A 13,666-nucleotide genomic window follows, 5' to 3' on the forward strand; every position below is an offset into this window, starting at 1 on the left:
ACAAGGCCGGTAGTCAAATTAAATAGCCTAATGGAGAAATAACCATAGCTCAAGTCACTTTGCATGTAAATGCCTGTGACTTTGGATAAACGTCTTTTTTATTTTGGTCCCTAAAGATAATGTTCAGATGATGTTGCCACCTATTGAAATATTTACACAGATATTTAACTTATGACACTTTAATGTTAGTAGTCAAAGTAAAAAAAATTAATTATGTTAACTTTTTTCCACCTCTGTATAAATCAATGCACCAGTTGGGCCACCCATGTCACAAAGTTTGGACACGCCCCTGTCACTCTGGAAATTCCCTATGGAAAATGTAAATGCTAATCGATGAGCAGAACTCAGTCTGTGCAGTTCTGTTAATCAGTTCTGCTTCATTGTGACAGCAGTATCAGGCATTTAAAAGAAATCTGCTGAAATAGTCGTTCTTCTTCTGATGTTCTCTTTTGGCTTATATAGAATCCTCAGTTAAATAAATATAGTCTGTTATATAACTGGCTAAAAACTCCTTACTGGGGCTTTAAGTTAAGGATCTGATAAGTTCTACCATCACTTGCTCATGTCACTGTATTTCACTTCCATCTTGTAATGGTGCCAGTCTTTCAGAGTTATATTTCAGTCTTTCAAATGAAAGTAAAAAAGAGTATAAGAATATAGGAAAGAGAGCAGAGAAAAAATTACACAAGTGTGAGAAGTAGCACAGAGAGGAAGGTAAAAGAGACTGGAAAGCTAAAATGGTTACAAAGACAACGAGGAGGAGGAGAGAAACTTCCGCTGACTTCGGAAGAAGCCTCCCAATGTCAGATAATCTAACAGCTTTAATTCTTTGATCAGATCTCTGAGTCGCTGTGACAAAGTTACAAACTGCAGTTATCTACCTGAGGAAGACTACAGAGATCAAACAAGGAAGCTAAGACAGCTCGGCTGAGAAACACAACCCTGATCAACCCACGCACATAAAGATACCAACCATCTCACATGCTTCCGTACACTCAGTCACATGCTGGTCTGTATGTTCTCCACAACACTGATGTGTGTTGTCGTGCACGGATGCTCACTCACACAACCTCTGGTGGAGCAGATGTAGATCTGTGTGTAGGAACTGTTCGTCTTAACTTTGACAGCCGGGTAGAGAAGCACATTTTATTCAACCCCCTCCTCCACTGTACCTCTTTGTTTTCTCTCCCACGAAAACACAAAACAGATGTAGATAACTGAAAAGTATGTGTAGGTGTATTTCCACTAAACACAACACCTCTGACTTACTAACTGTGTCATAGATTTATTATTTCTTAGAAGTCTGCATGAATAGAGATGAGACGTCATAATTTATTGTTTTCAACAGTTCAGGGAAGTTATGCAGTAACATTTGATAACTATTCTGAACTTTCTAGATTACTGAAGGGGATTATTTTAGTTTCTGTGATTGTGCTTTCTTCTACTTGCTGCATTTTGTTGATCTCTTTAAATATGTATCTTTTACTTTGAGGTAATATTGTAACTTCATCATATGTGGGGTTTTTTTTTTGCCTAAAAGGAGATGCAGCTGGAAAAACAAAGCAAAGAAAAACATGACACATTTCCATTGTACACTCAATACATAAAATAAAAAATGCATGTTCACGTCATGAGAAATGTCAGATGTTTCCACAAACAGCACAGCATGTAAGTGACATACTGATGATACTGATGGTGATAGTGTGCATGCGGGTGCAGCCGATATGAGCTGCGGCTTTGAAGCTGCTTTAAATATCACGTTGAGTTATATCCGCAGAAGCTTCTGAGTATCGTTTCCAACCATAGGTAACAAAAGAAATGAGAGCATTGATGATTGTGGTTTATTCATTAGTAACGCATGTCTCGCCCATTACAGTTAGAAGAAGCCAAAAGCAGAAACAGCAAGTTGAGCGTTTTTCTACGGTACATTAAATGCTCATTTTACAATGTGAGTGACAAGTACAATAACACTTTTAAAACAAGCACAACATTTATTTTAACTTACAACATGAATTATTTATTTGTGGAATGATTGTAAAATGGAATATTTACAGTACATACAATAACACACTCAGTGGACACTTTATTAGAAATGTTTTTAAACTCAAGCAATTCAATACGACAGCTCAGCCCTACATATGGCATTTACAAAGCTTTGCGCCATTGTTATGATGTAATGTAGAAATAAAAATCTTTGTTGCTAAAGCTTTGTTTTACTTTTTTGGTGCTATTAAAATGAAAAAACAAACTTTTTTTTTTTAGCTAACATTGTGCTGCTCAACAAACATTTTGTTATGCCATTACCTGACATCAGAGGTTCACAGCATATACACAAAAACAGTTTTCCAGTATGATACCATCACTTCAATCTTAATTTTAAAACTGTAATGCAACAGCTAGAAAAACTGAACATGTAAATACTGACTTTATGGCAAAACAGTTAGATTGTATTGAATTAGACGGACAAAGTGTAGCCTATCAGATAAAGTGAAAATTATGTTTACACTAAAAGAAAAGTTTTCTTACTTTCAGCTTTGATGTCATGCAGATAAATGTAATCTTATTTGCCCACTGCACCCTGTCTCTTCACCGAGTATCCACCGACTGTATTTTCTCTTGTGCTGGAACGCTTCTTACTGATGCTAGGTTATGAAAGTTTTAAGTTGTCTATATCTTTGCTTCCTGACCATTAATCATGTAATACAATGTTTTCTGGTTGCAGTATAAGCTGAGGAAACTGTACAACGAAAATGTGAAACTATGTAAAGGAACAATATCCTGGCATTACGATCTGATGCAATGAAAATCGCAGCCTTGAAAATACACATTTAGTTAATTTCTCTTCCACTCTTGTTGTCTACAAAATTGAAATTGGTAGTTGAAGTTCGTTTTGTTGGTTGTCAGTGAGACAGAAGTGACATTGATTCGCTTGGTGGTCTTCTACATGTTGAATTATTTTCAAATAAGAGTGCAGAGATTACAGAAACAAAAACTGACACGGAGGAGATTTCTGTGCTCGTACTGAACGCTGGACAGCATTGGTTTTGCATCAGAAAAAGTGCAAAAATATTGCTGTTGTGGATATTATTCATTCCTTGCAGACAGAAAACTTGCAGACTGTGATAGATCATTGTAACAATGGAAATATTAAAGATGACCACGACAGCATTTTGTAAAGTGAAAGTGTTTTTCTATTCCGTTTTGAACATAAATGTGTCAATGTACAGTTAAATATACAAATCCTAATATCTATTATTTCGAATGAGCTAAACTAAGTAATACATCTCCTGGTAACTGCAGAAGTAACTGCAGCTTGAAGACTACTAATGAAAATCAACATACAGAAACAATTTACACAATCATTTAGATTATCCATTGCACAAACAGCCAATACTTTAAATGTATTCTGAAAAAAAAGTTTCTCTAAAAGGTTGTTTACTAAATTTTGTAATTTGTAGAGGCCTAACCTGAACTCAGGTTACCTGGATAAAAATTATGTGGTGGCAAATGTAAATTTACATATATTAAATTTGGCATTTGTATCATGTCTGGTTACACCCATAAAAGCCAGTTTGTGCATGGTCCTGGCAGTATGATACTGTCTATGTACATCGCTGTTCAGCCATAGTCCAGCAATAACCCCACATGGTCATATGACTCGTCTTTATCCTGTCTAGTTCAACCTAGAGTACGGATCCTGGTTGCGAGTCTGGGGGTTCAGATGCTGCCAAATCAAAACAGAAATAGAATTAGTTTAATCACAGTCGTATGTCTCTTCAATACACAAATCATGATGTTAGTTTTCGAGGTTCTGGTAGGAAGGCTAAATTAATTTGAACCCGTAGACAGGCTAGCTGCTCCTTGGCTTAAGCTAACCATCTATAGCTTTGTTTTTGTCTTCTCATAACATTTTGGAAAGATTAAGGGATTAAGTATATTTTTAAGTTTGATTAAAGGCACTGTAAGGAACTTTCATGTTGTGTCGATTCTGGTGCCCCCTGTGGACAAAGTCAGCAGTGTTCTCTGGGATGAAGACTGCATTTCCCAAGAGCACCAACACCCACAATTGTTAAGATGTGTGTCTTGCCAAAGAATGTATTTGTTGTGGAATCAAATTTATTTAATACAGATGTACTTTTTATTACTACTTTTCTATGTGTTGTAAGTTAGCTTACAAAAGGCGATCAGATGAACAGGTTTAACATTACCTTGTCACAGCCCTGGTGTCATGATTTGTGCTCTGGTGTCCCAGTAATGTCCAAATATCATGAAAATGAGAGTTATAGCTATTTGCTCTTTTGTCTAGCAAAGCCCTAGTTTTAGTTTAAAACAATACATTAAAAGAAAATGTGCGTCTTTTTGTGAATCCTGCCTCAGTATCAGCAGTGGATTCCAAACATAAAATTAAGTGTAACATTAAAAAAATCGTATTGTTCAAAGGAAAAAAACCAGCTTTTGCTTGCTAACTTACTTCACTGCCAGCAAAGTTCTAAACAGTTACTTCCTCTGAAGATTGACTCAAATATCAAACTCAAACACATGCACTGAAATTCAATATAAAAAATGAATCCATCTTATGACTGACAATCTCACTTTACTGTAATGGTCATGAAGAGGCATCAGTATGCGACACTGTGACACAGTTTCAAATCAGTTAAAAAGTCCTTACAGTGCCTTTTAATTATAATAAAAATTAACCTGATCTCAGTTCAGTTCATTTTAGTCTCTCTAGAGGAGCAACATTCTCCAGATGCAAATTTAAAATGTTGAAAATTGAGTGTATTGAAATAGCTTTTTATATACAACACCTACCTCATAGTCAGGAGATGGGACAGGTGGAGCTCGGCCTCCTGGGCGTGCAGGTGCTACAACAAAATGACAGAAAAAGTGTGAACTTTAACTTGTGCAATCATGACTAAAAAGGATGCTTTGTAGTTACATTCAAACAGACCAAATCAGGTACATTGTTATGAGTCTACTCCAGATTTACACTTGAGATTACAGATGCAGATTTTTCAGTACAAATTATGATAGTAAACTGCTCCTGATGGCCTATACAGATAAGAGTGCTGTCATCTCTTTTCCTTTATATTTTTTCTTTTACTTCAACATGTGTAGTCTATGCCTACCTGAGGGTAAGGGAGGCTGAGCAAAGATACATATTGTATAATTAATATTCTGTACTCACCAACTCTAAAATAACTATTCTTAACACATAAAAAGCAAAGAACAATCCTGACTCTTTGTCCTTTTTGTTTACTGTGAAGTACAGCACGAGTCTGTGCTTGTGATGATGTCTTTTGAAGGTACAGTGAGTGGTATTAAGCATTTACTAGAGAGGATTGGTTAGAAATGGAAAATAATATATAATTTTAAATTAATGTGTAATCACTTTTATATAAGAACAGTTCTGTTTCTTTTAACTTAGAAGGAACCTCTTATATCTCATAGAAGCAGGCCCCCTTCCACAGAGGCCGCCATCTTGCATCTCCCATGTAGCACAGAACAGACAAACTAGTAACATACACATTGGTGTATTTGGTGGATGGCCACGCTAAGAAGAAAACTGGAGAGGCTGTTGTGTTCATAATTTATATTGATCAGAGTTTTGATTGTGAAGAGGTAAAGAGGCTAAGTTGAGGCAAACCTTTAGCCTCATTACAAACAGCTACAGTGTGCCTGCATGTCAGTCAAGTTAGCGTTTCCCCTCATTGTGCAGAACTCAAAACCTTTTTTTAAAATCAGGCTTTAAACATGTTTAATTTACGTGTACACATTGACTATTCAGAATGTGTGTGTATGTGGTTTCTTGTACTTTCAGGGCCAGTCTCAAGTGGACACTTGAGGTACTGCAGCTTTTAGCACTTTTGACTTAACTCTCATGACCAGAGGTTGCCTCTTGGTTGAAACTTGACGACTTTTTTCCTCTCAGAATATTTGTTACACATTTCCTCCTTTAAAGATAAACATCCACTTGGATGCTGCTAATCTTTCTCTCTGGTCAGCCTGTTGCTATGCTACTACTTATTCTTCTTCTCTTCATTTAATGAGTGTTCACATTGTTGGGTTTGTTAACAAGTAAATGCAAACAATTTTGATTGGTTGTTTTTATCGGATAACTGTTATCAGAATAATAATAATGATGATAGTAAAAATATTCCTTCCCTATCGGGCGGATGTATTTTTCATGTCCCTTCTCGAGAGACTTGAATATGACTTCAGATTTACCTGAATACATTGGCTTAATACTTCCTCACATTTTTGAGCTGCAGATTCATAATTTTGGAAACCATTTAGATTAATATGTAAAACATTGTTATTGTTATTTCCTAGTGTGCTGTTTTACCATTGGACGCATTAGAGGATTCTTCAGAGCTTCTCTCCCCGGTGCACCTATAGATAATAAACATGACAGCCACTGTCCCGACTATGTCCACAATAATAGCCAACCCAAACAACTTCGCGTCCAGCTCAAAGCAGTTTTCGCACGCTGCAGGATAAAGACAAACAGACACTTAGTGACAGCTTAGTTAACACAACTATTAAAAAGCAGATGGTAAATTATGTGAAATCAGTGTTATTTACTCACCCTTTCCCTGCACATAGAAGGAATATCTTTTACTGATGCCATACTGGCAGTAGAAAGTGCCTTTCTTGCCGTTGTCATACTCGAACTTGTACTCTTTTGTAGGGTTTTTTGACAGTTCTTCTCCTTTTTCATTGTGCCAAGTCCCACTATCTGGACATGTCATGGTGATATTTTTCCTCCAGAATGTTACTCGTTCTAAAATCACATACACAGATTTAAAGTTACATTAGTGTGCTTACTCAAGACTGTAATTACTTCTCGAGAACTCTTTCCTCTGTTACCTTGCAGTTAGAAAAAAGGACGACCAGAGAGCTAAGGAGGGTTCTAAGACTCAGCTACACTAGCTGACCGGAGTCAACGGATCTAAGGTACCGGTTGGGTTGATACATTTTAAATATGTCAAAAACACTTTCCAGGCCTTGATCGTTCAGTGACTTGTGCACTTGTAAAAATACTTTCTCTAGTAACTATAAGCCCGTGGAGATGGGATGTTTTTTTGTTACAATCAGGATTCTAACAGCACAGCCCTAAAATAGTCAAAAATAAGACACTGACATTCTGGTAGTGATTAAAATTGCTTTTGCAATTTCTTCCAGGTGACTTAGCTGCTTAAACTGCAAGAAAAGGATGAGGTAAATGCAAACATGAGATTGATAAACTATAGGAAGATACAGTCTGTTCAAACAGGCAGACAAACAGTCGAGGACGTACATGAACTCCAGGAAATAGACTTTTTCTTTTTCATTACGTTTTTTTCAGAATATTTTCTAAATCGAGACTTATGAACAGAAACTTAAAACATATCTATGCAAACTTACCATTACCAGCATCCACAGAAACTATGAAAAGAACAAGGACGGTGAGCACGGCCCTGACACCCATGCTGGTCTTTATCTCGAGGAGATGACTTCAGTTTTCTGTTCTGCTATTTTGATTTTGACTTCCAGCTTTTTGATTCTATAAATCCCACGAGTGAAAAAAGTCCATTTAATACCAGATTTACAAAATAAGTCAAAAAAACAAAAAAAAAAGCCGTTTGTTGAAAAAGACAAGAACAAATTGTAGAAGAGAACACTTTGTTGCTCGCTAAATGATTCTTTCTCACTCTCCCTCTCTCTCTCTCTCTCTCTCTCTCTCTCTCTCTCTCTCTCTCTCTCTCTCTCTCTCTCTCTCACACACACACACATACACACACACACACACACACACACACACACACACACACACTTAACCCCACAGGAAGCTTCTTTTTTTTTCAAAAACTAGTTAAGTTTCACCTCAAGACAAAGTCAAAGTTAACAAACATGATGCTCAAAACTACATCATTTCATCATTTTGATCATGTTGCTTGCAAAACAAAACCACAGAGTCAAGTCTGTTCATCTGTAATTGAAATTGCAATTCCATTTTATTAGCATTTTGTTTTTGTATTCAAAATATACTCGAATGTGAGGCCCAATCTGGAGTTATTTACCTGATTAAATTAAGCTGAGGTGCAACTGCAGATGTCAAAAATCTACTTTTATGAGATGCTAGTACAAGTGAATTATCCAAAAGTAAATGTTTGTGCTTATCTGTTGGAGTTAAACTGCATCTCGACTTTAAATCCCCCATATGAAAACCTTTAGTGAATATCTGACAGCAGTGAATCTGCTTCTTACAAATGTTTGCACACGGTGTCGTCAGTCAGGACTTTACGACTTCAGGATTAGATATGGTGATCAATTTGATGGCTCTGTTGTGTAATGTTACTGTTAAACTGAGTCTGTAAGGGTTTTATATGCCTTTCCAAATGTGTTTACACCACAGTGTGAAGTACAGATTTTAAGCTGGGCCTCAAGTGATATAAAGTTTCATTGTAATGTAGCCGGCTCTTGTATTTATCCAATAAGACATCTTATTTTGGTAACTTTCCTTTTGTGTGGTTAATATGCAGAGATGGAGAGAGCACTACATTATTCTATTCTAGAAAAAGTGCTTTGACAACTTTTTACTGAAGGAGTAAAACTACAAGTCTGTGAATCTACTGAAGTAAAAGTACTTTATATAAAACTTTAAGTACTTAGTAGTGACTACTTTTAACCAGGGGTTGGGGAGTGAGAGGGTTCAAAATATGATGTGTAAAAGCATACTGTATCTTACTGAGTTAATAGTTGAGGTATAACCAACAGGAGAGCATTATTGCGTGAAGAGATTTTGTTGACACACCTATCCAGGTTGAAGTTGTTGTTTAATTTTGTTGCATCTTTTGTGTGTGTGTGTGTGTGTGTGTGTGTGTGTGTGTGTGTGTGTGTGTGTGTGTGTGTGTGTGTGTGTGTGTGTGTGTGTGTGTGTGTGTGTGTGTGTGTGTGTGTGTGAGTGTGTGCTTTGTCGATGGTCCCCCAGCATGAAGTCACGGCCTGTTGTGCAAAGAGTTCACTGTAAACTTTAAGGCTTGCAGGACAGCTGGTTTGAAAAAGGATGACTGTTATGTAAAAGCAATGTTTCATTGATGAGTTACTAACCCTGGCATGGACAAACCTGTGAATGCATGTCCAACTTTACTAATGTGTTTCTTTTGATTTCAGTGTGCGTTTGTTGTTCTTCTCTGCTACATGTTAGCTCACCTGACTGTTAGATGGTAGATGGTGGATATCATCCAATCAGCTGGCTGATCAAAAGTTTGTATCCTTGTTGCTTTCCACTTTTTTTTAACTTAAAAATAGATGCAATATAAAACAGAAGCACTCAACTCTGGTATAAAAGTACTGATTTAAAATAGGACTCAAAACAACACATGCACAGAAAAGCTACTAAATTACAGTAACATGAATAGATGTAATCAGTTATGTCCGTCCCTGTTAATATGTGTACAAAAAAAAAGGTTACTGTGTTTCAAAAGTTCCCAAATGTCTGATCAGCTGACGGACTGCTGTCTTTTTTTTCCCACATTAAACCTAATATTTCATATCATTGATCACACGTTCGCAAGTTTTAAAGATGCTTTGTAGCAGTCCATATGTAAAGATGTGAAAGCTCTACACCTTACATTTTTTCCAAACTGAGTATAAACCTAAGTACCTAGTGAGTGTAAATGTATCCCATGCTTTCCTCCTGATCCCTTGTTTTTTTGCCACATATTTTTGTCTAATTAAGATTAAACTTAAAATTACTGATACTTAAGAGAGCTGAGTATTAAGAGTCATTTTGATCTTTGTGACAGACTTCAAACTGCAATTACATCAAAGTGCAGCTCTGCCCCCAAGTGGTTCAAACCAGAAACCGTCCAGTTCCATATTAAACTGGAGTTTTCTGCTCGACTCATCTCAGGGTTTGTTTTTACAGCGAAGGTACAAAAGTTCCAGCTTTGTATTTATGGACATGAAGGAAGCTGTAGTTATTTTCAAAGCATTTATCTAAAATTTGATGAATTTGGTTTTATGATACGCAGCTTGTTAAAACCATGTTATTTCCTGTAATCTGAAATACAAATATGTCAGATCATTTAAAGTCAAGAAGTTCAGCACAGCTGGAAAATATGTCTCATGTATTTCTTTTCATATGAATATGGTGACATCATATTAGCTCATCGTCAGATTATACATGGTATCTGCACACGCTGTCTGCATGATTTATTCAGCATGTGTGATTGCGCAACAGTTCTGGCATGGCACCGCAGATTTTACGCAGCAACCGAACAGGTTGGGTGACCATCAAATATTTGACGGCTTTGGACTAAGCATGTAGGAGAGAGATAAGGAGGCTGCAGGGAGAGTCAATGACTTTGTTACTCCGCCCGAAAATGTGGTGGGAGGGAGCTGAAGTAAATTGCATGAGGGCATCGGCGAGTTGGGACGCGTCTTTGGAGAGAAAAGGTGGAGGAGAGGGCGCCGCGTAACTTCAGGTTTTTTATCCCTCTCTCGGAAGGGGATCCACAGAGTTTTCAACGGGGTTTCCAGTCACTGTGAGTCGGCGGAGGAATCTCAGTGGGGTTTGATTTTTGGCTCTGAGTCTCTTGGTAATCGGACAGCCTGCCGTCCATCCAATGTGCGTAAAGGGGTTCTATTTCCTCGCCGTCCTGTGTGGACTCGCAGCTTCAGGTGAGACCCTGGTTTGGCGTGAGTGAATAAACCAAGGGATAGGTGTATTTTTGTGTACGTTTTTATAGGGTTAAATCCACAGTTTATTCGTCTTGGGGCTCATAGAGTTAAGTGTGATACATCAAAGTGCTTGTTTTGAGATTTAACGCTTTTCAGAGTCAACCTTTGACACATTGTTTAGCGTGCTCTAGGCTCCTTCTAGGACGCAGTCATGGATAAACACATCCTCCAATAATTTAACACCTGAAAATGTATTTTTAAAAATGTATTCAGCATTGTAGAGCCTGCATGTAGCCTGTATCTAGCACCAGGACTGTCCAGAGTGTTATTTCCGCATCCTGAGAGTGATCTTTAGACATAACAGGATGACCCTTTAGAGACACTGCCTACAATCGAGTTTCAGAGTTAAGGAGAAAACCTTGATTGCCTGTCCATTAGTGAAAGCTCCACAGGGACCTTTAACCTTCATCCCTGAGCGCCCGTTGTGCGTCATTGGGAAGTGGAGAAGCTGGAACAGTGGCACCGGTGGTTCGCTGAAGAATTCCTGTAAAGACTATAAAACAGCCAACTTCTGGTAGTATAATGACTTTAAAGTCGGGCCTATTTACCGGCATGAAGTCCTTTGCTGTATTGTGTTTTTAGTTCCATGCTAACTTGAGTCATTTCCTGCCCTCTTATGTGCGTCCTGCTGACGTTCAAGGAGACTGCGAAGTGCCCCACTGGACGCAGATAAGTCCACCTGCTTCCCGTAGGAAAGTGATCCAGGATATGTCAGTGGGATGATAATAACATGCTAGATACGCTTAAATAAACACAAATAGATCATATCTTAATTTTATAGCTGCTCATATTAAAATGCTAAAAGGCACAGCTACTGGAGCATGTTTTAATACCACAAATTGACATATCAGTGGCAATTCATTCAGGTTGCTCAACCTTGAAGTAATCCGTGTCCATCTCAGTTAAGTGGATTATATTGATTGATGTCCGTCTTCTGCCAAAGCACCATGTAGGGATTCACCATTGTGGCAAGCTGCTTATGTTTACAAGGCATGTGCCTGCAGGTCAGTAATAACAGTTGCACAGGCAGACAAACGGAGCAGGAGGATGGATAAATATACTGTGTGCATACAGAGGGACAGATAATCAAATAACAGCATGAGGATGAAGAAAGGCATGCTGGAACCGATTACAGCTCAGCAGCATTTCAGTTCTCGTGTCTGTTTTCGCTGTAATCACTTCCATTGCCTTCGGCTTTGTTGGGCTGGCAAAACAGCACACCAAGATGTGACAAGCCAGAAGACTCATATCATTTTCATGAGACATTTTCATGAGACATTTTCAGACTCAATGTGGAACAAAGTAATTCCTCTCTTACCCATCTCTCCCCCTTTAAGGTAAACAGATCTGCTGTGACATTTGTACAGCTAACACATTTACCCATCAGCCCTCCTCTCCTCTGACATGCACCAGACTGATCAAAGACAGCGTTCTCACACTTGCTGTTAAGAGCCCATCTTTAAAGAGATATGTTATATACCAAACAGAATAATCTCCCTCTGCGTTGCTGCTGCTTCAAACATAATCTCAGCAAAGATGTGCTGAAAAGCTTTCATTGCCCCCAAAAGATAACCACGCTACTCTTTAGTGTGTTTTGTAAAATGTGTTTGGCAGGAGTTTTTAGGAAACACTGTAAATCATCATTTGTGTCGAGATGCTTCTGGGAGCAATGTTTTCGATTTTTACATCACCAGAGTGGAATTGCTTACTGGAACAGTTTTGATCACTACCAGATTTCAACTATTCTTTCTAAGCTCTGTAAGCTGCAACATTACAGATGGATCAGATAGAAATGTCTTCTGTTTTGAACTCCATGGAGGTAGATGCATAGCGCAGTCAACCTCCGCAACAGTTGGATTAAAGCAGACTGTGGGGTCAAACCAGTCACATGTAATACAACATGATTTTTCAGAGTTTCCAGAAAAAGTTTCTCATTCAGAATTGCTAAAAAATGATCCAAGCACTGTTTGTTTTTGATGCTCTGTGCACATGTGATTTCACCTCCAAGCTGCTGTAAAGGAAAACACACTTAACGGTTAAGTTAGCTCTGTTTGTTTTTCAGAACACAACAGCCAAACTACCATAATGTTATCTTATAGTCATTTAAAAAGGCTACAATCAAGCTACATATTTTTCTTTATGTGTAGACTGTAGCAGTAATAAGACATCCATCCATTCATTTATTATATTTTACAGCTTATCCTGTTTGGGGTTGTGGGATTAATAGGATACAACAATGTTTAACAAGCAGATGCACAGGAGATGTCAGTATGTGTGTGAATTTCATACTAGCTTGAACCTAAGAAACTTAATTCAGCTGGTCTGCAGAAAATTAGCCTACCTACGTGCTCAGGCTGCTGTGTTTCCTGTGATGCAGTAAATTAACTTGCTGCTACTGAAGCCTTAGTTAATCTGTCACGAATCACCTCAGGGGTCATGTGGCAACAAAGAAAAGGTAAAAAAAATGGAGACATTTTTCATCCGCATGGTTTTTTCCAAATTGAAACATATTTTTGAGTAAACTTTTACAATAACGAATAAAATATGCAATTTTGAGTACTTCTTTATTAAGGCGTCTCACGACCTCCCCATCACTGATTACTCAGCAGGTTGACTAACTTTTGGCCGGGGTGATTATTGAAACTAACACATGACCTCAAAATGATGTAAAACTATATTTTCCAAACTGATATTGTCCTATAACAATCAAGAGGCCATTAGTGTGTGAAATGGTTAAGTTACTGAATGATTTGTCAGCATCTTGTTTTCAGTATTGCACTATGTAGTGCTCGCTTTAGTCATAGCCAGCTCTTCATACAGGCCTGTGTAGGTTGTTCGGAGCAGAAGATGGCGTGGACTGTTGAAAAAAAGCTCCTACTTCACCACAGCTGGAGAGAGGAGTCCGTTTTGTAAAGCTGCAATGTTCTGTTGATGAGTT

The 13,666-nt window shown here is 37.9% G+C and overlaps 2 protein-coding genes across 3 annotated transcripts in view; one reads left to right on the forward strand and one right to left on the reverse strand.

Moving 5' to 3' along the window:
- The window catches only part of LOC117825922 (myelin protein zero-like protein 2), a 35,960-nt gene that overhangs the window by 1,525 nt on the left and 20,769 nt on the right, over window positions 1–13,666 (forward strand). The window contains exon 1 of one of the 2 annotated variants that reach the window (XM_034701913.1): window positions 10,386–10,668. The exons of the other annotated variant lie outside the window; for it this stretch is intronic. Within the exon in view, the coding sequence (XP_034557804.1) occupies window positions 10,614–10,668 (55 nt within the window). The 5' untranslated portion in view covers window positions 10,386–10,613. Of the gene's footprint in view, window positions 1–10,385; window positions 10,669–13,666 lie in introns of those variants that run through there. 2 annotated transcript variants of the gene reach the window in all.
- Window positions 1,820–7,702, reverse strand: LOC117825923 (T-cell surface glycoprotein CD3 epsilon chain-like). Its single transcript, XM_034701915.1, has 5 exons — window positions 7,408–7,702; window positions 6,590–6,784; window positions 6,347–6,490; window positions 4,813–4,865; window positions 1,820–3,724 (listed from the first exon to the last, which is right to left on the reverse strand). The coding sequence occupies exons 1-5, from the start codon at window positions 7,469–7,471 to the stop codon at window positions 3,674–3,676; spliced, it is 507 nt and encodes a 168-aa protein (XP_034557806.1). The 5' UTR covers window positions 7,472–7,702; the 3' UTR covers window positions 1,820–3,673.

The sequence above is a fragment of the Notolabrus celidotus genome, chromosome 14, assembly GCF_009762535.1.
Source record: "Notolabrus celidotus isolate fNotCel1 chromosome 14, fNotCel1.pri, whole genome shotgun sequence".
Classification (NCBI taxonomy): domain Eukaryota; kingdom Metazoa; phylum Chordata; class Actinopteri; order Labriformes; family Labridae; genus Notolabrus; species Notolabrus celidotus.